Here is a 24,805-nt window from a genome sequence, read left to right as displayed (position 1 = left end):
GAAACCTTCAATTAAAATTGAAAACCGGTTCTTAGTTAACCGGTTGATTTCAACCGGACCATTGGTTTCAATTGGAATGAACATTTCAATCGGTTCCTCGTTAACCGGTTGATTTGAACCGGACCATTGGTTTCAATTGGAATGAACATTTCAATCGGTTCTTCGTTAACCGGTTGATTTGAACCGGACCATTGATTTCAATTGGAATGAACAAACTTTGTTTTTTTTTTTCATCACAGCAGATTACATAATTTGCCTCAGTTTATGGCATTTACCACCACAACATATACCTCTCTCTAACTATTTTATTCTCCATACGTTAAGGTTAGCAGTTAAAAAAATAGATTAGTGTTATTTTATATGAGTTTTTAATTATTCCCCCATTATTTTGTAATATTATACAAATACAATACAAATATTCGATTAATAAAACAAAATTTTATCATTTAGTTAAGATATTAAAACAAATTCTTAAATAAAATTAATTTAATATTATTATCTCACATAAATTTAATTTTTGGATCCACCATTCTTGATTTGTGGTTGTTTAAGAATTGCTCGAATGTAGTCTTATCCAAAGCGAGAGGGGCACTAAAAGCAGCCATTTTCGCTGGTCTACGAACATCGGAATAGTTAAAAGACGAGAAGAAACCTTACAAAGAAGCAGGTTTCATCGAATTGAAGCGGGAATTGGAGAGAGAGAGGAAAATTATCTCTCTTATCTCGGGTGGGAGAGACGACAGACGACGATAAACCTTTAATTAAAATTGAAAACCGGTTCTTTGTTAACCGATTATTTTGAACCGGACAGACCATTGAAAATCAATTGGAATGAACAAATTTTGTTTTTGTTTTTTTTTTTTCATCACAGCAGATTACATAATTTGCCTCCGTTTATGCATCAAATTCTCTCTTTTTGCCTCAGATTTGCCCAGGAATGAACAAAATCTAAAACCCATGAATACTACTATTAGTCTATTACTATAGTGATCTGTTTTTTTTTTTTTTTTTTTTTGCGTTTTCGGTAATAATCAATTAGTAAACGTACAATTATCCAAGTATGTATTATTATACGTAAGAGTTGTTTGACTTGGGATATTAAAATACGAGTCTATCTTAAGATTCTTTTCAGAATATATCATCAATCTAATTTTGGTGTTTGTTTATTATATATATTGATTATTGACTCATTATGAAATTTGGAAGACAGCAAAGCTATCACATCTACCTCATTCATACGCAGAAGCTATTTACACACATATTTATATATACTATATACACCATCACTTTCGATATTCATATACATATTTTTGTTAAATAACTAACGTTGATTTTATTCTTCTTTGGTCCTCAAAGTATACTATAGAATAAAAATAAATGTACATAAAGTTATTCTATCAGAACTCAATGATTAGGAAATTGATTTTAAAAAGATATATATATAGCGTCCCTGTTCTATCGTTATATTAATACAATCAACAGTGCATCGTATGAAATACATTCAACCTAAATAGCTATTTTTTTATATTATAAATCAAAAGACTTATCACACAGACACACACCACAATAATATAGCCGAACTTATTCTCACTTAAAATGGCTTGTTAATGTAAGTATTTTGAGTTCTAGTAGTAGTTTATAAATTCAAGTGTGAAATTGAAGAGTCAATTTAGCGGTAGAAGGGACAGGCTGTGTGACTTAATGATGGAGGCCTAGTGTACCAAATAATAAAATAAACTCTCAATTCCCGAAGCCTCAACCAACCATCTTCATTTAAAACTTCACCCACCGGTCCACCACTTTTTTTTTGCTTCTGAATAAGCTTAATGGTTCTTTACTAAATATAAGATTGATATTACTAAATGACAATATGCTATGACCATTAGCCCATATGTAAAATAACTAGATGCCCATACATAAAAATATTATATACAAATTAATATGCTACACAAAATGTCAATATCTCATAATACTTAAATTACATGGTAAAACCATCTATTTGTTTTTTTGGTGAATATCTATTTTGTTTATTAGTATGATTTATGACAAATTCAACATTCCATTTTTAAAATTTTTTTTTTCTCTAATTATTATCGTGTTATTTGTTTCGATAGTTATTGTTTTTATTTGTTCTCCATCGTTGTTAAATCACAATAATACGCACTGTCATTATTATTCAACTACATATGATGACTACTACTATTATCACGACACCACATTTAACACCTTCTCCTTTGTTTTCTTCCGGAATCACTTGGTCCCAAATTATATGCATACAAATACAAAAGCTTCCACACAATAATGTCGTAGTATATGGAATAAAAAAATTTATCACTATTAATAAGTAGTTTAATAATTGTATACATTATGCAGAAAGCTTTGTCTTTTTATTTATAAAGATAGTGATGAACAGAAAATAAAGTCACTTTCTATAGGTATGAGTGTTTTAACCCCACAAAATTTAACTCATGCATATCGAAAAGAAATATTCTTGTATTTAAACACTACTGTGTTACTACTACTACTACTCTCTCACTTACCTATTCTATTCTCACTAACAAAAACCCTGAATTGAACAAACAAAAAGAGCTCTATTTTTTTTTTAATCTCTTTCACGCGTTGAAGATTCTTTGCTTTGTTTCTTCTGCTTACACGACCACTGATATGTGTCGGTGACTGAAAGAATCTGTTCTCTTTTGTCTCTGATTTATCGATATGTTCCAGTCTTAATGTCTAAAGAAATAAGTGTTTGAAACTTTTGAAATTTAAGGTACTACTACTACTACGCTGCTTTCAAGATTACTCTGTTTTTCAATCTTGTTTTCAAGATTACTCTGTTTTTTTTTTTTGGTACTATTGGGTTTGTTCCGAATCACAAAAGTTCTAATGTTGAAGTGACTCGTCTCGGTTTCTTTTGTATTGCAGGTTCATCAAATACTCAGATCTTGTCTGATAAAATTAAGTTGAAAATCTGACAAATGGGTTTCTTTAAATTCATCTTCTTGTTATCTCTCCTATGGAGTTTCTACAGTTTAGGCTTATCTCAGCTACAAGCTTCACAAGCACAAGTTCTTCTCCAGCTGAAAAAACACTTGGAATACCCACAACAGCTAGAATCTTGGTATGATCACAAGACCAGTTTCTGCTACTTACAAGCAACACCGTCGATGAACATCACTTGTTTCTCCAATTCAGTCTCAGAGCTAAACATCTTCGGTGATAAATCATCAGAAAAGGCCAAAACCTTTGAGGGTTTTCCTATCTCCAACGTCACTTTATCTGATAGATTCTCAATTGAATCATTTGTCACTACACTGTCAAGGCTAAAATCTCTTAGGGTTCTTACTCTGGCTTCTCTAGGGATTTGGGGTCATCTCCCTGATAAACTTCATCGTTTATCTTCACTTGAGTATTTGGATTTGAGTAATAACTTTCTGTTTGGATCAGTACCACCTAAGTTGTCTGCAATGGTAAAGCTTGAAACTTTCAGGTTTGATCATAACTTCTTTAACGGCACATTACCTAGCTGGTTTGATTCGTATTGGTATCTCAAAGTTCTTAGCTTTAAGAGTAATAAGCTATCAGGAGAGCTACATCCTTCATTACTCTCGTTGTCGACAATTGAGTATATCGATCTGAGAGCGAATTCTCTGAGTGGTTCACTTCCTGATGATCTGAAATGTGGAAGCAAACTTTGGTTTCTCGACATTTCCGACAATAAGTTAACGGGAAAAGTTCCTCGTTGCTTAAGCAGCAAGAAAGATCTGACGCTGAGGTTCAATGGAAACTGTTTATCACTACAGAGACAGCAGCATCCAGAATCTTTTTGTGTTAAAGAAGTTCGTGCGGAGGAAGAAGCTGAAGCTGTAGCAGAAGCTGAAAATGGATCAGGAGGAAAAAGAAAATGGAAAAAAGGAGCTATAGTAGGTTTGGTAGTTGGTATATCAATGGCGATATTGGTTGTAATCTGCTGTGTACTCATCTTGCTTAGAAGAAAAGGAGTAACGAAGAAGCATTCTCACCATAAGACAGTCCATGATAATCATACATCTATTGGATTTTCCTCTGAGATACTCTCAAATGCAAGTAAGGTTTTTATCCCTTAAAAACTTAAAATTCTTGAATTTGCCAAAAAGGTTTGACTAACAATACTTTTGTGACTGTGATTGTGATTAGGGTACGTTTCTGAAACATCCAAGTTTGGTTCAGAGGATTTACCAGTATGTAGACAGTTTAGCTTAGAAGAGATAGTCAAAGCTACAAAGAACTTCGCTAAGACCATGATACTCGGTGAAAGCTCATTATATGGCACGGTATGAAGTTCATTGAAACCTTTTTTTCTTTCCAGTATCATCAACCTTCTTTAGATAGATTCTGAGACTTGTTGCTTCATATCTTTTTCAGCTTTACAAAGGAAACCTTGAGAATGGAACAAAAGTGGCTATAAGATGCTTACCTTCATCAAAGAAATACTCGATAAGAAACCTAAAACTGAGGTTGGATTTGCTTGCAAAGCTTAGACATCCGAATCTCGTTTGCTTGTTGGGTCATTGCATAGATTGTGGAGGAAAAGATGATTACAGCGTCGAAAAAGTCTTCTTGATTTATGAATACATTCCAAATGGAAACTTTCAATCTTGTCTCTCAGGTTCAAAATCTTGTTTAAAACTTTGAAATCTTTTGCAGTCTTTTTAACAAAAAGAGTACTAAAATTTTCGTTTTTGCGGCAGATGATAGTTCAGGTAAGGGTATGAATTGGTCAGAGAGGCTAAATGTTCTGACAGGTGTTGCAAAGGCTGTTCATTTTCTTCACACTGGAGTAATTCCTGGATTCTTCAGCAATAGACTCAAGACTAACAATGTCTTGCTTAACCAACACCGATTTGCCAAGCTGAGTGATTATGGTTTGTCCATTGTCTCTGAAGCAACCAGACATAACACAGTTAAGCTCGTCTCTTTTAATGTTCTGATCCTAACATTGATGATGGGAAAACCAAATAAAACACTGATCACTCTCATCGTAACACATTTTTTCAATCAGGAAATAGCAAAATCATGGCAAATGTCAAGGCTAGAAGATGACGTTTACAGCTTTGGATTGATTCTTCTACAATCAATCGTTGGACCATCTGTCTCAGCTAGAGAAGAGGCATTTCTACGAGATGAACTGGTACGTATTTCGCCAAGATCGTAGTCACAAAACAAGATTTGGTCTTTTTCTACTTACTAAACAGTTTTACTAAATTCATCAGGCATCGTTGGAGAGCGAGGAAGGGAGGAGAAGAATGGTGAATCCTACAGTACAAGCCACTTGTCGCAACGATTCTTTAGTAAGAGTGATAACTCTGATGAACAAATGTGTTTCCCCGGAGTCTTTAAGCCGACCATCCTTCGAAGATATCTTGTGGAATTTACAATATGCTTCTCAGTTGCAAGCTGCTTCAGATGGTGACCAATGTTAAATATTTTGATCCATAGCTTCTTCACTTTTAGAAAAGAAAAAAACTTTTATATGCTTTAAAGATTCGGGTATTGTGTGTATCATACTACACAGTGTATGAAAAGTCCCCTATTATTATTTTATGTAACCATTGAAAAAAGAAGGAGATAAATAACATTAAACTCTTAATTAAATCGTAAAGTCATATTAATGATGGCAATAAATGTAGATTAATGTGAGTTTAAGGGTTTGTTTAGTACTACTACTCCTTTACAAGATCAGAAGGCCCGACCCGAGGTTTTAAAACCCGACCCGAGGTTTTAAAACCCGACCCGGTCACTGTTATATCCTTTTGACTTGTGAGAAGCAAAACCCTTTTGTCGAGAAAAACGAAGACTTTTTTTGTGAGCTAAACAAGAGCAGCGAGCGAAACTAGATCAGCTATGGCGACCGGTGGTGCTGCGGCGGATTTGGAAGATATTCAGACGGTGGATCTTATGTCGGAGCTTCTCCGCCGTTTGAAATGTTCGCAAAAGCCTGACAAGCGCCTCATCTTCATAGGTTAGTGGTAATCTCACTAAATCGGTACTTTCTCGGATACGACTAAATTCGCATACGCTTCGTTGTGGCAATGGTAGATCCATGATCTTAGTTGTTTCCTGTGGAGAATTGTACTTTGTTTATGGTGAAATTTCGAAACTTTTGGGTGGGTAAGTTTAGATCTGAGAGATTGTATCAGTGAGCTTGAAGTCTAGTTATGTTTCGTATCATTGGAATTATTAGAGTTTCTTCTCAATTGGGTCAGTTTGGTTTTATAGACTTAAGACTTTGCAGATCTGTTTCCTGAGTTTACAACCGTGGCATTGTGATGTATATGATTCTTGTGCTGTGTTCTGAAAGTCTGAATCTTTCGTTGTGGGAATCAAGTCTGAACCTGTGTGATTGCTTGAATGGGATGTTGAGTATGCTTTGTTACTGTGAATTTTGCAGGACCTCCAGGGTCAGGAAAAGGTACACAGTCTCCAGTAGTGAAGGATGAGTATTGTTTGTGTCACTTATCCACTGGAGATATGTTAAGAGCTGCTGTTGCTTCTAAAACCCCTCTTGGTGTGAAGGCGAAAGAAGCTATGGAAAAAGTAAGCTCCTTTTATCTTTCTTGAGATAGTTATTATGTTTGTTTGTTCAATTCCACTTCCGCTAAGTTAGGTTGTTCATCGGATAGTAATTCTTTGTGATTGTTTTTTCAGGGAGAGCTTGTCTCTGATGATTTGGTTGTTGGTATAATTGATGAAGCCATGAACAAGCCAAAATGTCAAAAAGGGTTTATCCTTGATGGCTTTCCCAGGACTGTTACTCAGGCAGAGAAGGTGCTGCACAATACAACACTACTTTCTCCTTTGTTCTTTACTTCTTTTGGTTATTATTGTAATCAATTCCTAATTATGGTGGTTTGTCGTTTGTTTGTAGCTCGATGAGATGCTTAAGAGGCGAGGAACTGAAATCGACAAAGTTCTCAACTTTGCCATTGATGACTCGATCTTGGAGGAAAGAATAACAGGGCGATGGATCCACCCCTCGAGTGGCAGGAGTTACCACACAAAATTCGCGCCTCCCAAAACCCCTGGAGTTGATGATGTAAGACTTACGATAACTCTAGATATCTTTCATCTGGTTATTCAAAACCCCTCCCAATCATATGTTAACCAACTGCTTCTCTTTGTTATTTGATATTGAAGATTACCGGGGAGCCTCTGATCCAACGCAAAGATGATAACGCTGAAGTTCTAAGGTCGAGGCTAGCAGCTTTTCACAGTCAAACTGAACCGGTATTATTTCCTACTTCATGTATCTCCAGGCTTATTAAAATGGAATGCAAACATGTTCATGTTCTTTTTTCCCTTGCTCACAGGTGATTAATTACTACGCAAAGAAGGCTGTTCTCACAAACATCCACGCCGAGAAGGCTCCCCAGGAAGTTACATCAGAGGTTAAAAAAGCATTGTCTTCATGATCAAAGACTATTCAAGCAAATCACCCCCTCTGGTTAGAATCCATTCTTTTCCTTACTACAAGAGAGAGACACATCTATATATCCACTCATCTGCGGAATGACAGTTTATTTTCTTCTTTTAGTACTTGCACTTTGTCTTTTCGACTAATATTCAATCCTGGAGAAGAATTTTTACTCCTGAATATTATCTGTTGTCTCTTGTCTGAGACAAGAGTTTTTTTCGGGCATTTTCGCAGTCTCTTTACAAAATAAGTAATTTGTCTAATCGTTTTTTACTCGGAATCTGATATTGATAAGTGCCTGGTACTTCAACAAGGTTTGTAAACAGAAGATATGAGATAATCATACTCTTTTTTTATAAAGAGCTAATCAACATACCAGACTGCGGTAATTTTAACCAAAACGATGATTGGTTACAAACTCACAGCTTACTTGTTAATGTGATGATAATAACTTTTTGCTATACACTTTCGAAAGTTGAGACGACTTCAGCAATTGTTTGAAGGGAAATAGAATTACGGCCTTTTTTTTTGATAAAATCATAAATACAGGGAGCTTTTTGAAAATTATAAACTCGATTCGTTAGTACTGCCTCTTTATTTTTCCGGGAAAACAAGAATCAGAAGTCTCTCTGTAACTGAATCGCTCTCTCTCTTCTCTTTGCACAGTGAGCTGCATCAATGGCGAAATCGATGAGAACTCTCAAAAACCCTTTCTTTGCATCACATCCGCCATCTCCGTTCCTCCATTTCTCTCTCCTCTTCTTCACTCCCCCGAAGAAATCAAGTCCCCGATACCTAAACCACCATCGCCAAACTCGATGCCCACCTCCACAGTTCTTCCTTCTTCTCATCTCACTTTCTCTCGTTTTCTCGGGAATCTCGTTCCTCACAACATCGTCCTTAGACCGTGCGTCGTCAACTTGCGTCTCTTCATCTTCCACTTCCTCTCTCAAATACTTCATCTCCGACGTCGACGACCACCATCAGATGTTGACTTCACTCGCCGTATCCGGAGCTTCCGCATTGATTCCGTTACCGACGAGAGGAGGACATTCCGGGAACATGACGGAGGAAGAGAGAGAGTTTTGGATGCAGCCCAATGGTGAAGGATACAAGCCTTGTTTGGATTTTAGTTTGGATTACAGGAAGAAATCGTTTAGGGTTTCTAAAGAGAAGAAACGATTCCTTGTTGTTGTTGTCTCTGGTGGACTTAATCAGCAACGGAATCAGATCGTTGATGCTGTTGTCATCGCTATGATTCTTGAAGCTGTTCTTGTTGTTCCTGTTTTGCAGGTGAATCGAGTTTGGGGAGACGAAAGGTAAATGACAAAAAAGTTTTGATCTTTTTTGTTTTTTCGTGGGGTTTTGTGATTTGAGTTACTGATTCAATAGCTTTTGTTTTTTCTTCTCAGTGAGTTCTCAGACATTTTCGATGTAGAGCACTTCAAGAAGACGCTGAGATCTGATGTGCGTATTGTTTCTTCTCTACCTTCAACGCATCTTATGTCTAGACAAACAATTGAGAATCAGATCCCTTGGGATGTTTCTCCGGTTTGGATCCGTGCTAAATACTTCAAACAGGTTTGATTCTGCTGCTGTTTACTAGTGATTTAGCTCAGGTTTATGTTTTTTTTTTTCTCTGACTCTTGGTTTTTTGGATGTTAAACTAAAAATGTAGTTGAATGAAGAAGGGCTTTTGGTGTTGAAAGGCTTAGACTCAAGGCTAGCTAAGAATCTCCCTCCTGATCTTCAGAAACTTCGATGCAAGGTACAATCTTTTTACAAACAAAGCCTTTCTTATTAGTTTCCAAATGAGAAAAGTGATAGTTTGATTTGTTTCTTTATAGGTTGCTTTCAATGCACTGAGATTCGCAGCACCGATTGAGGATCTGGGGAACAAGCTCGCGAGAAGAATGTGGATTGAAGGTCCATATATAGCTCTCCATTTAAGGCTAGAGAAAGATGTGTGGGTAAGAACTGGTTGTCTGACTGGTTTAGGCTCAGAATTCGATCGAATCATAGCAGAGACCCGAATGACTCAGCCTCGATACCTCACTGGTAGACTAAACATGACCTATACAGAGCGTAGACTTGCTGGTTTTTGTCCTCTCAATGCATATGAGATTGCAAGGTAACTTGAAAGGAAGAAACGGACATATAAAACTCTGACTGTTGACTACTTGTATATATTATGGTTTGATGGAAACTTAAAAGCTTGAGTCTTGTTTTTTTGGATGAAAGGTTATTGAAGGCCTTGGGAGCACCTAGGAATGCATCGATATATATTGCAGGAGGAGAGCCATTTGGTGGCTCAAGAGCATTAGAGCCACTCGCTAAAGAGTTCTCTAATTTGGTGACAAAGGAAACATTGGCGCATAAAGGCGAGCTCTTGCCTTACACCAATAGATCCTCAGCTTTAGCAGCTATAGACTACATCGTATCACTTAGCAGCGATGTTTTTCTTCCTTCCCATGGAGGAAACATGGCAAAAGCTATGCAGGTAATACCCACATAAGGAAAAAAGATATATCTTTGGAGATTATTATGGTTGACGGATTTGATTTTCTAAAGTTTTGTTAAAATCTGTTCTTTTCTTACAGGGAAACAGAGCTTATGCAGGACACAGGAAGTTTATAATGCCTAATAAGAGAGCAATGCTTCCTTTGATGGAGAATTCTTCGGTTTCGGAATCTGAGTTCAGTTTTGTAATCCGGAAGCTTCACCGTAAAAGTCAAGGCCATCCTGAGTCACGGAGAGGGAGGAGAGATCGTGACGTGATAGCTTATCCCGTCCCGGAGTGTATGTGCCGCCATGGAAAACACAGGTCTGTTCTCTAAGTCAGGCTCGTTGCGCCTCTCAAGGCTTACTAGTAACTGTCACAAAACATAGGTTAGGTCCGTCCAGCTCAGGTACCTTGCTCCTCAAGGCTACACCTGTCACAGAATTGTCCAGCTGCATCCACTCGTCGTTAGACACGTGTATATATAAGTCTACAGTATAACGTACATAATAGAAGACTTTCATTCATTCATTCTTTTTTAAATAAAAGTGACTCGTGCGGACAATGATTAAACGAGACACGTGTAGACTTCATGGCTTATTTTGATGAACGTTTTTTGTATTTTTTTTCTTTAATAGTCAAATATGGTTGGTTGAATTATTGCCACGTAATACATGAGTTTATAGACTTTTTCAAATTTGTAACTTGTTGAAATGTGTGTTCTGATACGGACATGGCACATCAATTCAAAGGTTCCCTGACGAGGATGCAGGAGAGATTCCAATGGCTTTCATAGTGAGAAAACCAGGAAGCAGTCTCAACGAGGCCCAAGTCATTGATTTCGTAGCTAAACAAGTAATGCGCTCATTCCTCTAGAATGTTGTTGGTTATATTATATTTTCTTTATTCCGTAGTAGTATTGTTCTTCTTCTTGGTATATATGTAAAAAGAACAAAACACTTAGAGAGTTGATGTTCTTTGGTTTGCTTCTTGTGTAGGTTGCTCCGTACAAGAAGGTAAGACGAGTTGCTTTCATAAACGCAATCCCAAAAAATCCTGCTGGCAAGATTCTGCGTCGGGAGCTTACTAAAATCGCTGTGGAGGGTAATGCGTCTAAGCTTTGAGATAACCGGACCGGTTCAAATCTAATTGTATCGGTTCTTAGTGAATTTGAGAACAACTTACCGATTCCGACAAAATTCTCTATCGTTGTGTATTTTTGCTCCATTTCGAGTTCTTCTCAAATGAGAGTAGTGTATAAACTATAAAGTATCTCAACAATTTTTAGATAAAAAAAAAACAAATCAAAATATTTTCCATTTTATTAATTTAAAAAATTGAAGGTTACGCAAGATCGGTTTTACGAAAAAAGGTTATGCCGAATCGATGACTCAGAAACTTGAAGTGATACAAATTTTAATAGTTTACTAGATTAAGACCCGTGCTAGAGCACGGGTTAAAATTTTATATAAAATATAATTTATGTGATTGTTTTTAAAAGTTTTTTTTGTATAAAACATTATGCAATAAAATTATATGCTATGATGTCTTGAAAAAGACACCTATTTTGTAAGTTTTATATTGTTAATAATTCTAGATAAGTACCCGTGCTATAACACTGATTAAATTTTATTTTATAAAATTTTCTGTATATTTTATATTTTAAAATAAAATTTTAATATATTGTATTAGGTTATATATGTGAAGTTATTTCAACAATGTATATTCTACATCATGACTTGAATGTCATTATAAGACATAATTTTGTAAATTTGGTTTTTAATAAGCGAGTTATTATATTATGAGTAATTTCATATATTATTACACTTTTTGTGTTTAATATACTTGGCTTCTTGAAATTCTTTCATATTATAGTGACATATTATTGACATTGCTATAACAAATCAATTTAGAGTGTTTATAGTTTCTAACTTTTATATCAAGTTTCAATATATTAAAAATATTTCAAAATAAATTATTTAAAGATTATTATATTATATAAAATTAAAAATTCAACAAAAAAAAATATGAAATTGAATTTAAATAGTCAAATTTTGATCTGTTACTCAGTAAATTTTTTAATTCAATAGATATTATTTTTAAAGAATAATATTACTAAAGCTTGAATATTTTTTAGATTAAACAATTTATATTTGTTTTTAAAAATTCAATTTATGTTATATCCGGAAATAAAACAATTTTCTAATTATAATAAATAATATGACAATTTATTTGGTTTACAAAATAGAATCATATAGAAAAATGAGAGGTTAAGTATAATGATAATTAACAAATTAGTATGTTAAGTTAGATATCAAAAGATTTTATTTGATGAATAATTTAATAAATGAAATTAATATGGTAAGTTAGATGATATGATTCTTTAGAGTATTCTCTTTAAGATTTTCAGTATAACCTATTTGTAATCAATTAATCTATCAATTAATGTATAACCTATTTGTAACCAACTTATTAAAATTATATAGTTTACAAAACAATGTTGTGTACTTCCGTTTTATTATAAAGGGGATTTTATAACTATCAGTCTGCTAATTTTATTGTTATTATAAATAAGTTTTCGAACGCCCGAAAATTAATTTCCATTTTTTTAAATGTTCACTCTCTATTTCTTCCATGAAGATACATTTAGAATAAAGTAATTAATACCTTTTTAAAGGTGAAGACATTTTTTTTTTCATAAGCGGTAGAAAATGTTTCTGAAATAATTTTAATTGAAATGATCTCTACATTTTGATGAGATACTAAAAAAAAATTATTGGATAAGAAGTAATTAAGTTCTCTAATTTTTTTAATACAAAAATATAAAAACTAACTCAGTAAAACAAAATATCTATATTTTAATGAGATATTATAACGACTTTATTGAGTGAATTATATTTTTTATATTATTATTTTACTTGAAATAGATATTTTTATTTATGCTAAGAACTTTGAAAATAATAATAATTAAAGTAAAAGTTAAATCCATAAATGTTAATACCAAGAAATCAGGTACAAGATTTTGTATCGCAATCGAATTTCTCTGTTTTTTTCTTTTTCTTTTTGGTGTAACTAATTGCAAACTTTTTTTACCGATTTAGGGAGAAACAACATGCGTATCAACCAAGAGCTTTCAGTTTGCGCTGGGATTGGTACTCTTCTCTATTTTGCCTGGTACCGCATCAGATTCACTCCCTTAATCAGTCTTATCGCGTCCCAGCAGGAATCTTGGTCTGGGGTCTTAGGTCTATCAATCATACCAGACAAGCCGAACTCGTACACCTGGTCTAATAAGATGATTTTACATCGTTTATTTGTTTTAAATTGGATTGAATAAATCATTTGATTTATGTTGTTAGAAATTTGGAAACAACTTACCGATTGAAATAGATAGACAAAGAGTTTTACCGATTGAATTTTTTTTCCAAATTCCAAAGTTGAAATGTAAACGAAAAGTAAATATGAAACAATATAACCTCAAATGTAAATCATAAATATTTTTAGGTTAATACCCTCACTAAATTCTATAGGTAGTTTTTCTATTTACACAAATACTTAGAAATATTTATGTGGTTTATGGGCACAAAACCAAAACATAATACATAATATATACAATTTTGAACTACTCAAATATAATATTTCTTCTTTAAAGTTGGTAATTAATAATCCTTGAAATCTCAAATTTGACTTGCCAATATTTGTTAATTTTTTATATTGCTTATACTTTGTATATGTTTTACTTATATATTGCTTATACTTTGTATATGTTTTACTTATATATTGCTTATTTTTGTTAATTTATTATCATTTTTTTATATATGATAACAAATTTGTATCGGTTCTTAGTGAATTTGAGAACAACTTACCGATTCAGACGAAATTCTCTATCGTAGTGTTTTTTTTGCTTTCATTTCGAGTTCTTCTCAAATGAGAGTAGTATAAACTATAAAGTATCTCAACAATCTTGCATAATCAACAATATTTAACGTGCATGCATGTGAATGTTACTCATATATTCAATGATATAAGTAATTGAAATCAAAGTTGGTTGTTAATATACATATAATGAAACCACTTTATTTTCATCAGAAACCCATGGCTTCACGCAATTGTTTGTATATGTGGTTTTTCTTTTTGTCCTTGAATTACTCGCTAAATTAAGCAGCTAGAGGAAATAAATTAGCGCACTGCAGAGGTCTGAAGTATGTCATCTACCAAACATAGATTACTCTCTTAAAATAAACTAACTAGGGAACCTTCAAAAAAAAGATTTTCAAAAATACTATTTTTTCTATGTCATTTTTCAAAAATATTCTTTAATTAATGGTGTCCATTTGCAAATAATATATAAAATGATTAAATTCTAAATCCTAAACTCTAAATACTAAACTATACCTTCTAAAAACTATTACTCTAAATATAAAATAGAGAACTTAAACTTAAAAAAATTCTAAGAATTAATTTAACATATTGTAATTGTGTAAAATATGGTAAAAATGAAAATGTTCAAAAAAATAGTATATTTTGAAAAGGAGTATATATAAAAAAAATATTTATAACAAATTCTAAAAAAACCGACAATTACTTAATCACAAAGTAGAAAAAGAATTAATTAGCGTGCATACATTGCCAATATAATGAAAGACTCACCATACACACTTATGCATTGCCATTTTGTTAATGTTAGTAATAGTAAAATGGGTGTGGTTATAAATATCGATCCCAATTTCATTTTTTTGCATCTCAAACACAAAAACACTTAAAGACAAAAACACGTCCCTCTCTTATTACACAATTTTTAGTTCAAGGCTTCAAGCTTCATATTTCCCACTCTTCTTTAACCATGGGATCCATGACGAATATGTGCCGCGTAATCTGTCCAAGTCATTAGTGCAAGACGACAAAGAATTTGAGGAGGTGGCAGAAAAAATAAACACCATAATCGTATCAAGCCTTGGAACTTTCTTCTCTAAGGGTGAAGTGGCAACCGATTTTACATCGTTTGTTTGTTTTAAATTATTTGATTTATGTTGTTAGAAATTTGGAAACAACTTACCGATTGAAATAGATAAACAAAGTGTTTTACCGATTGAATTTTTTTTTCCAAATTACAAAGTTGAAAAGTAAACAAAAAGTAAATATGAAACAATATAACCTCAAATGTAAATTCATATTTTTAGGCTAATACCCTCACTAAATTCTATAGGTAGTTTTTCTCTTTACACAAATACTTAGAAATATTTAGGTGGTTTATGGGCAACAAAACCAAAACATAATACATAACATGTACAATTTTGAACTACTCAAATATAATATTTCTTCTTTAAAGTTGGTAATTAATAATCCTTGAAATCTCAAATTTGACTTACCAATATTTGTTAATTTTTTATATTGCTTATACTTTGTATATGTTTGACTTATATATTGCTTATACTTTGTCTATGTTTTACTTATATATTGCTTATACTTTGTCTATGTTTTACTTATATATTGCTTATTTTTGTTAATTTATTATCATTTCTTTTTTTTTTATATGATAACAAATTTGTATTGATAGTTTTTTAATATATTAAAAGCTAGAACTTGAGAATTTTGATTATTTTCGTTTTATGTATGTTGATAACTTTGTTCTTTTTTGTTTGTAAAAGGGCTTTCTAATATAAATAGAAAAGAAAACACATGGAATCAAATAAAAACCTGACGTGTAAATTAATAGTACTTTGATAAAAAAAAATTATATTTAGAAATTTAGTGAGGTTAATATAGTAGATGATTTTATGTATTCTAATGACAAAATTTATATTTAGAAATGTATTGAGGTTAATATATTCACAAAACTCATACTATTCCCCTTTTTTACCGATGACAAGCAAGCTCGTGCCCCTCTGGGTTTGTCCAAGTCCTTAATCACGTCGACGAGATCAAAATGGTATCGGATTTCTCAAAGCTAGGAAACACGAATGTTTTACTGACACACACACTTGCCTGGACAATTTTTATTGCACATTCTTAGCAATTGCCAAAAAATCAGTAAGTAAATGAGAGAATTAAAAAGTAAATGAAAAATTGGTATTAAAGTTTGTTTTTTTTTGTTACAAACTTAAACTATACAAGATTTAATTATAATATAATAGTAGTATTAACATGAATGGACTAATAAATAGCATCGTCAATTTGCACCGTTAAAACAAATATTGAATGAATCGAACGGTTGTGTTAACCGACTTTGGATTCATAGATGAGAGATCCAACGGTGTAAAAGTCGTAGCTCATGTTATTTTAGTACACTCGCAAACATTATATAATTTGTAGGGAATTAAAAGAAAAAGGAAATTATTGGAGCCGCCGACCTTTGGGGCTTTTTTATAACAGAGAGAGAGACAAAAATTAAAAAAAAAAAAAACGCGTCTTTGGATCTCCGAGAAGAAGCTTGACGATATTGCCTCGCGATCTCATCGGGCTCGTAGATCCATCTACTCAAATCCCGTCTCCCGTTTTCTAATTCGCCGTCCGGTAAGACCTTCCGGTACTTGTGAATCGGAGAAGAGAAAGAGGGGAAATTTATTATCGCGTTTCCTGGGAATTGAGTTTCTAGGGTTTCGTTTTTTTTTCCATCGGTCGTGATTTTGATTTCGTTGAAAAAAAGAGAGTAATTAAACAGCTATTAGAATCTGCTTATCGTGATTTGATTTCTGGGGTTTCGTTAATTGGGTTGTTGTTTCTGGGGTTTTGTGTGTGTTCTTTATCATCCTTTTTGTTATTTCTATATACGATTCAATATTTCTCATTGGGAAGAATACGATGGCGGCAGGGGGAGTTGATGTCTCTAGAAGCTCTGTTGCTGCCAAAAAAGACTACGACTTTTACAGGAATGGTTCTCGTGATTTATATGTTCGACAGAGTGGTGGTAGAGATGCTGAGAGGCGTCATGTCAAACGGCCTAACGACCATTATGCCGGGAGGAATGATGGGCGTCACCGATCTCGGTTGGCTTATGAGAAAGGGCAAGTTCAAGAGGAACCGGAGGTTCAGAGACCTCTTGAGAAAAAGAGGAAGTTTTCACCTATTCTGTGGAACAAAGCTCCGTCTTTTGAGAAGAAGACCAAGTCCCCGTTCCCTGTTCCAACTGCAAATTTGATATCCAATCAGGGTGTTGATGTAGCTGCTGCTGGAAAGACAAAGGATCAAGTCAGTGTTGTGATGTCACCAGAACCTGGTTATGTGTCACCTGTACAGCCGTTAGAAGCCCGGTTGTCTGAGAAGTATCCTGTTGATGATTTGGAGGAGGGTCAGTTGGAGGAAGAACAGGTGATGCAGGAACCTGTAAGGGAGAGTTTCTTGGAGGAAGATCAAGTGATGCAGGAACCACCTATGAAATCTAGGTGGGGGTCCCCTAAGGAGGAGTTTGTTTCTCATGCTGATAATATTTCCAGGACAAGCAGATGGAATAGGAGCAGTTTGACTCCGGAGTGCGGGGAAGTAATGGTGTCTGAAGAACATCATTCATCTGGATCTGGCAGTGGATATCACAGCGTAGAGAAGCTTAGCGCGGATGATTATTCTGATCGCGAGTGTTGTAGTTCTGATCATGTTGAGGTAGAAAATGAAGATCGAGCTTCTTTAGATCAGGGAGGGATGAACATGCTGCTTGGGAGCAGGTCTGTGAATAACTTTCAGAAGCTTAACAAGATAAACGAAGGAACTTACGGAATTGTTTACAGAGCAAGGGATGAGAAAACAAAGGAGATTGTGGCACTTAAAAAGATCAAGATGAAGGAAGATCGGTTCGAAGAAGAGTATGGGTTCCCTTTGACATCGTTGAGGGAAATTAACATACTTCTGTCATGCAATCACCCTTCGATTGTGAACGTGAAGGAGGTTGTGGTTGGAGGAAAAAATGATAATGATGTTTATATGGTCATGGAACACTTGGAACACGACTTAAGGGGAGTAATGGATAGAAAGAAGGAACCTTTTAGCACTAGCGAGGTCAAGTGCTTGATGATGCAGCTGTTGGAAGGTTTGAGTTACCTCCACACGAATTGGATTATCCACAGGGATCTGAAGCCATCTAATCTCCTGATGAACAATAGAGGGGAGTTAAAAATATGTGATTTTGGGATGGCGCGCCAATATGGAAGCCCTATCAAGCCGTACACCCAGATGGTTATTACTCAGTGGTACAGGCCACCCGAACTTCTTCTAGGAGCAAAGGAGTACTCTACAGCAGTTGATATGTGGTCAGTTGGTTGCATTATGGCTGAACTGTTGTCTCAAAAGCCTTTGTTCCCGGGCAAGAGTGAACTTGATCAGCTTCAAAAGATCTTTGCAGTCCTTGGAACACCAAACGAGGCAATCTGGCCTGGATTCTCATCGTTTCCAAATGCTAAAGCCAAGTTTCCTTCACAACCGTACAATATGTTGCGTAAGAAGTTTCCAGCTATTTCATTTGTAGGTGGTCAAATTCTTTCTGAACGTGGGTTTGATTTGCTGAACAGTCTTTTAAGTTTGGACCCTGAGAAACGTCTAACAGTGGAAGAGGCTCTCAACCATGGTTGGTTCCATGAAGTCCCTCTCCCAAAATCGAAAGATTTCATGCCGACATATCCTCCAAAGCGGTGCTGAGGGAAACTATTATTATTTGGAGGAGAGGATGTCAACGTGGGCGGCACACAGGGAAGTCGACTGGTCTTATTTTGGTTTATTTTCTTTTTTTTTTTCATACTCCAAAAAGACTTGTTTCATGTATTTCTTTAACTCTGTGATTTGCCTTGTTGCCTGGAGATTCAGGGCATACTACTGTACGATTTATACGGATTCATGTGTAAATATGAGTGTTCCGTGAAAGGTGTGTTTCTCTCTTTTCGTTTAGAACCCTAATGAGATGAGTTATTGTTATAAAAAGCAGCTATATACACAGTCTTGAACTGAAGAGATATTAGTTTCCCTTTTCAAAGTAATTGATGTTGGGTTGGTTATGATTTATGTCCTCATATATCTTTGTGCATTGTTTTGTTTTTATTCACGAGGTAAACGCAAAGAGTTTTTTCACAAACGTGGAAAAGGAAGTTGTTGACATCAGTAAGTTTATTTTGGTTACTTTTATTTACTACGCTCTCTATAAAAAAGCTAGTTTGTTTGTTCGATGTCACTTTTGTCTTTGAGTTCGTGTTCGGTCTGTTGGCAGAGAGAAGAAGATAATTCCTAGTGCACGTGCGTTAACATATTAATGGTTTTGGGATATCTTTCTTGTTTACTTCTTTTTTGTAAACAACCAAGTTAATCGATTCAGTGACGAATAAAAAGAGTTTCAGCATCACCTTGGTTACTTAATACCATGAAAATAAAGGACAGTTTCACAACATTGATTGATCATTATGAGAAAAGCTTCTTTTGTCTTGGTGTCTGCTCCCAGTTTCTGATCGGTACCATTATGTAATTATGCAGTTTCAGCTATCTGTTACCCTGTCACAAAGCCTCTTTCTAGTGAGTAACTAATTGTAAAAAGAACCTTATATCATTATCTTGGAGTATTTGTTTTAACGTTAATGTGGATGGTCGATTGAAGGGAACATAGAAATAAAATAGAATGATTGCCACATCATCTGATTTCTCTTGATAATATATCAACTTACACAGAATTATAGAAAGCAAGAATGATACTGCTAATGGAGTAATTCAGATATAGGATAAAATAAAGTAAAGAGTGCTTTAGTCATGGGTCCTCCTTTCCATAACTGTACAAGTGTCCAGACAAAATGACCAGTTTCAACTCCCATATCGAGACATCACACATTAGCTTTTTAACTTTATTACTGACTCTGACACCATCAGATCCACACGTGGCGACAATTCAGTTAGCCACTTTCCCCAATTAGGGCTCTTGGTCGTGATTTTGAGGTGATTTCGAGCCTCTCTATTTTTAGTACTTTCATATCTTTCTTGCGCTGTGTCAGATTATCATTCGCTGAACATGCCCAAATTCATTCTTTATTTTTTTAATGTATTTAGAACTTTGGTCGTACTTTTTATTTTTTTTTCCTTTTATACAAAATTTATACTAGCCAAATTATATGGAGCATGTTAATTCGGAGGCTTATTGAACCAAACAAATTTGGGGTTTGTATAGTTTTCTTTAATTGTACTACTATAGTATTCAGTATTGGAATTATCAGCAAACGATGTTTTTTCATTGGTTACTTCATATCAAACATAGCCAACATATTAATTGTCCGCAATTTTTTTTTTCTTTTGTCTTTGTTCCAAATTTTGCATGTTGGTTACTTCATATCAAACATAGCCAACATATTAATTGTCCGCAATTTTTTTTTTCTTTTGTCTTTGTTCCAAATTTTGCATGTTAATTTTTTTTTTCTTCTTCTAAAGAACACTCCGTTTATTATTAACAATAACAGATATGTCCTATTACAAAAGGTAAAAAACCAATATAATACCAACAAGAGTTCTACGATATCGAAAAAATGGAGCTTACGTATATGTACACGTTATATATAGCCGTAAAATTAATTATAATATTTATTCTTATTTTGAATGAATGAATAATCGATTTTTAATATCATTTTGAGATTAATTGTGGCTTTTGTTCAAAGAAAGATATATCACTGATGATAGTATTAGTTTAGTTCTTAACGGATAAGATTGCTTTGTCCCCATCTGCATATTAAATCGTTGGATGGATCATACTTTTATATTAATAATCAAAACTTGTAATTTAATGAACACGGCACATCATAAGTATGTTGTCATGTTAATTTACCAGTTCCGTGACTTCCGTCAGCTATTATATAGCATATAAATAAAATCTTAGATAAATATTAATATCAGTTACTTTGTTTAATTCTAAATTCTTAAAATATACCACCTAAACTTCACTGGAAAATGAGTGTTCTTAATTAGATCAATAAACTTGTCATCAGAGGATTTCTTGAGAAACAAAGTATTGCAAGAATAAATAAACTATGTAAAATGCATGACTTCCAAAGGAATTGGCTTTTTTTTTTTTTTTTTTTTTTTTAAAGTTAAATTTCGATGGTGGTTTATGTGAAACTGTTGGCTAGCATCATTATATAATTAATTAGCTACAATAGAATCAGCAGATGAGAACTGAGGGTGAGAGCCAATGATTATGTGACCAATGTTTTAATTAATTAATTTAGTATTTACGTATGTATCAGTGTCTTTTAAGCCAGATATAATTGACCTCATCCAACCCTTAAAGATTTGTATATGTGTGCATCATATCCTTCTTTTTTTAGAAAGTATGAAATGTTTTTTTTTATAATTTCATTTACTACCTATCTATAGGGACGTAAAGTGGAACCACTCAAATCATCTATACTCAGTGTAATTAAGAATTGAACTGTACGTTTAATATTTCCTTTTTACTACTCAATATTCGAGGGACAAGAAACGACTATATATGGCTTCCCTAGTTAATTTCATTTTTGGATTATAAACAACAGGGTATATAATGTGTGCTTATTGTTAAAAGTATTTATAATAATGAGAAAATGAAAGATGAGATCGGATGTTAAAGAATCAAACCTAACTCCCAAGACTTAACATCAGTCATCAGTTTCGTCCCACTTTCACGTTGGACAATTCTAGGATAGACTATTTTATTAAGCCTGGTTAATTAACTAATGAGGTGTTTGGATTAATTGTAGTCAATTGATAAGCTAATTACATGTCTCTACGTGTCCTCTTGCGTGTTACCATGCAAAGTACAACGCAACACAAACCCATCAGATTTTCTTGATGCCATCGCTCCTTGGAACTCCCTACCGAATCTACTTTTCTTTTGATTATTTTTATAACATATTCACTCTTTTGTCCATAATTAGTCTGTTTGCTAATATTTCAATATTACTACTACTAATACCAAATTACTCCTAATGTTTTTGTTTTCTAGACTTGAACGTAGACCCTAATTAGAAAGAAGAAACATATTTGTTTCACACTTTCACCTAATAAGATTATCACAAAATGTATATTTTACATTTTTTTATATATAAAGTGATTAAATAATTGAAGGAATTTATGGAGTTTGCACAAATATATGTTCCATGTGTCCATTCGTGACTAGTAAATGTTTAATGTATTATAACTTATAAGTTGTTAGATTTTTATAAGAATGATAAAAGAAACATTGCATATTTCATGTATTTTATACGCCGTTCAATGTTCTTCTTTTCCTGAAAAGAGGTGACCTAACTCCATTGGCACAAAATTCGTCTTTAGACATGAGATCATCGATCTTGTCCCCTTAATCAAGATTTGAGATCTAGAGTCACGATCACCTTTAGTTAATTAAGATTCCACTAAATTAAATTCAGAATTGGTCAATGATAATGTATGAGTGAAACCCTCATCTCTTGGACCATGCCTAACATTACCTTTCTTTTCTTCCTATCATCGATATACTATATTTTAACCTAATTTTGGCAATTATTCATGATTGAAAGTTTGAAACCACAAACGACTTTTAGTTTTTTAGTTTTTTTTTTTTAAAAAAAAAAAAAAACCTAAAACTACATGTTGGAACGTCGGAAATTCGGAAACAGTCAGTAAAATGTAAGCTATTATTCTTTTATACGGATGTGAAGTTATATGTCTTTTCGAGCATATTAGGATATATATTCATATAATGTCCCTATAACCAGAATCCACATGCACTATATATCATGAAAACATGTTCAAACAATGGTTTCTTCTCCTTTTGACAATGTCATTTACTATTTGGAAAATTTAACTTTAGAAATTTTATATTTACAATGCGAATCGGCAACTGCTAATGTGCATACGTCACCTAGTATATATATATATATATATAATCTACTTCTTTTTTCTTGGGCAAATATAATCTACTTTTTAACTTAAAATAATTTATGAACAAAATATCTGTTTTTCTAGGCCAAACAAATCAGTTCGATCGAGTACGAAAGTATACAGTAAACACAAGGGTCATAGTGATTATTAACGTAACTCAACTACTAATATAATACTTTTAAGCGCAGATTCTGTGTTCAATACGACAATACCCCTTCCTTGTATAAACCTCAATAATTTTAAAAATCTCGAATCCGATTTGGTACTAACATTATAACCCGAATTGAAAAAATCGAAGATCAAGAAAACGGTAGGCTTAGAATGGTCAGTCTGACAAATCAAAAACTACTTCGAAATTTTTAATAACTAAATACAAATTAGTTATTAAAATGAGTAAAGTAAAATAAATAAAATAAAGTGTGATGCGAAAAAAGAATATTTATATCAATGATCTCACGCCATTTTTGAATAATACGTAATTTACATGTCGTCTTCAAACTGAAGAAAAAGAAGACCATGTGCAAAGTGCAACGGTGATAAGCGTATTCTAGAAAAAGACACGCGTATCAACCAAACACTTGTCACCCTCACAGTCCCTATATAAACCCTTCACACCTCTCTTCAGTATTCTCCGAAAGCTCCCATTAAAACCTAAATTAATCATTTTTTTACAAGAGAAAGATATATAGAGAGAGATGGACGGTAGGGGAGGTTGTTGCATAGCCAGATATGGCGGTTACGGTGGTCGTTACGGTCTCTCCAAAGCTGATCGAATCATGCTTCGGTTTCGTCCCATTGCTCCTAAACCGGCCGGCGACGGAGGAAGTCTCTCTCCCATCACCGGAAAGCATGGCTCCACCGCAGCTACCAGCGGCGGAAGCTCCGATGTTTCCGGTAAATCTGGGAGAGGCAAGAGGAAGTATCAGAAAGAGAGTTCCGCCGGTAACTCCCGGAGGTGCAATAATAAGAAAAAGAGAGATCTCGCCGGAGACGCTGCTACTACCACGGCGGTTACGTTGTCTCTTTTACCAGAGACGCCTGAGAAACGTGTTTTTCCGGATCTGAATGCTTTCCCGGTGGAGAATAAGCAGAAGCGAAACGGTCCATTGTGGCTGAGTTTCAACGGCGGTAGTGAGATGTTAGCTCCGTACAAGACGGCGGAGATATCGCGAAGGACGGTGGTGGTTTCGTCGTGTGTGACGGTTGAACGTGTGACTGACGCTTGGATCGACGGTTATGGATTAGGGAAGACCGATGATGAGAGGAAGATGAATCTTGTGAAAGACACGTGTCCTGGTTTTACATCGGACGGTTTAGGGAGAGTCACGTGGACCAATGAGGCGTACAGGAAGATGGCTAGAGAAGATATTAATATTCCGATGGAGGAAACTGGTGTACCGGAGATCAGTTACGATAACGATGATTTTCACGTGATCGTACGGTTGGTGATGAAGGAGAGACCGATGCTAACGTACCCGGCGTTCACATGCAGAGTGAGATTACAGTACACGTGTCAAGATCGAGAAAGAGGATCCGTCACGGTGCCTTGTGACGTTTGGAGAATGGACGGCGGAGGTTTTGCGTGGAGGCTTGACGTCAAGGCAGCTTTGTGCCTGTGACGACGTTCTTTCGATACCCGCCGTTGGATATTCACATTAATTGTGAAAATTGATGAACGGTCCCGATCGTATTATATACATGGCCTTCGTACTTCGTAGAACTAAAAATAGCAAGTGCTGCTGAGCTTTGGTTTTTTAATTTACCTTGAACATATGTTTCTGTTCTTTTAATTTTGTTTTCTTTGGTTAGGATTATTGTTTATAAAATGCTCTTTTGTTTTCTCTCTTGAGTAATCTGAAGTTTAAGTTTTAAAGTTAAAGCTTAAAAGAAAGTTGTAATGAAGTATATATATGTAAGTCTTTTTAGTTTTTGTAGGTTTTGTTTTCATTTTCCACATTATTCGTTTTCATACATTATGTTAAACACGACATTAAAAATTATAT

General features: G+C 34.3%; 5 protein-coding genes and 1 long non-coding RNA gene across 10 annotated transcripts; all 6 read left to right on the top strand.

Annotated features, from left to right (window-relative positions):
- Window positions 1–2,267: 2,267 nt before the first annotated feature.
- LOC104726947 (putative inactive leucine-rich repeat receptor-like protein kinase At3g03770) lies at window positions 2,268–5,634 on the top strand. The gene is made up of 7 exons (XM_010445924.3): window positions 2,268–2,770; window positions 2,926–4,086; window positions 4,177–4,313; window positions 4,405–4,648; window positions 4,731–4,942; window positions 5,042–5,170; window positions 5,253–5,634. Exons 2-7 carry the CDS (start codon window positions 2,979–2,981, stop codon window positions 5,460–5,462), a joined length of 2,040 nt encoding a protein of 679 aa, XP_010444226.1. The 5' UTR covers window positions 2,268–2,770; window positions 2,926–2,978; the 3' UTR covers window positions 5,463–5,634.
- Window positions 5,635–5,754: 120 nt separating this feature from the next.
- Window positions 5,755–7,716, top strand: LOC104726946 (adenylate kinase 4). Its single transcript, XM_010445922.3, has 6 exons — window positions 5,755–6,001; window positions 6,431–6,576; window positions 6,688–6,807; window positions 6,908–7,075; window positions 7,177–7,266; window positions 7,350–7,716. Exons 1-6 carry the CDS (start codon window positions 5,884–5,886, stop codon window positions 7,449–7,451), a joined length of 744 nt encoding a protein of 247 aa, XP_010444224.2. The 5' UTR covers window positions 5,755–5,883; the 3' UTR covers window positions 7,452–7,716.
- A 361-nt stretch (window positions 7,717–8,077) lies between these two features.
- On the top strand, window positions 8,078–13,369 carry LOC104726945 (O-fucosyltransferase family protein). 2 transcript variants are annotated; one of them, XM_010445921.3, is made up of 6 exons: window positions 8,078–8,772; window positions 8,866–9,034; window positions 9,132–9,221; window positions 9,301–9,584; window positions 9,695–9,953; window positions 10,054–10,613. In XM_010445921.3, the coding sequence occupies exons 1-6, from the start codon at window positions 8,132–8,134 to the stop codon at window positions 10,288–10,290; spliced, it is 1,680 nt and encodes a 559-aa protein (XP_010444223.1). In that variant the 5' UTR covers window positions 8,078–8,131; the 3' UTR covers window positions 10,291–10,613. The 2 variants fall into 2 exon arrangements, with proteins under 2 accessions (XP_010444223.1, XP_087329670.1); XM_087473544.1 differs by lacking the exons at window positions 9,301–9,584; window positions 9,695–9,953; window positions 10,054–10,613 and adding an exon at window positions 13,055–13,369.
- On the top strand, window positions 10,689–11,263 carry LOC147935604 (uncharacterized). The gene is made up of 2 exons (XR_015571645.1): window positions 10,689–10,808; window positions 10,952–11,263. It is a non-coding gene; the product is annotated as an uncharacterized LOC147935604 (long non-coding RNA).
- A 2,892-nt stretch (window positions 13,370–16,261) lies between the features above and the next one.
- Window positions 16,262–18,800, top strand: LOC104726943 (Protein kinase superfamily protein). Of its 4 annotated transcripts, XM_087473543.1 has the most exons (3): window positions 16,283–16,466; window positions 16,765–18,378; window positions 18,452–18,800. In XM_087473543.1, exons 2-3 carry the CDS (start codon window positions 17,154–17,156, stop codon window positions 18,457–18,459), a joined length of 1,233 nt encoding a protein of 410 aa, XP_087329669.1. In that variant the 5' UTR covers window positions 16,283–16,466; window positions 16,765–17,153; the 3' UTR covers window positions 18,460–18,800. The 4 variants fall into 4 exon arrangements, with proteins under 4 accessions (XP_010444222.2, XP_087329669.1, XP_010444220.2 ...); XM_010445920.3 differs by having other exon boundaries at window positions 16,262–16,466; window positions 16,765–18,800; XM_010445919.3 differs by having other exon boundaries at window positions 16,301–18,378.
- Window positions 18,801–23,427: 4,627 nt separating this feature from the next.
- LOC104726942 (von willebrand factor A domain protein) lies at window positions 23,428–24,736 on the top strand. The gene has a single exon (XM_010445917.3). The coding sequence runs from the start codon at window positions 23,498–23,500 to the stop codon at window positions 24,419–24,421; it is 924 nt and encodes a 307-aa protein (XP_010444219.1). The 5' UTR covers window positions 23,428–23,497; the 3' UTR covers window positions 24,422–24,736.
- Window positions 24,737–24,805: the final 69 nt, after the last annotated feature.

This window comes from Camelina sativa, chromosome 11 (assembly GCF_030686135.1).
Source record: "Camelina sativa cultivar CO46 ecotype springtype chromosome 11, ASM3068613v1".
NCBI classification, from domain to species: Eukaryota; Viridiplantae; Streptophyta; class Magnoliopsida; order Brassicales; family Brassicaceae; genus Camelina; species Camelina sativa.
Note: the sequence above shows the minus strand (reverse complement) of the source record. Positions and strands in the feature narration are given on the sequence as shown.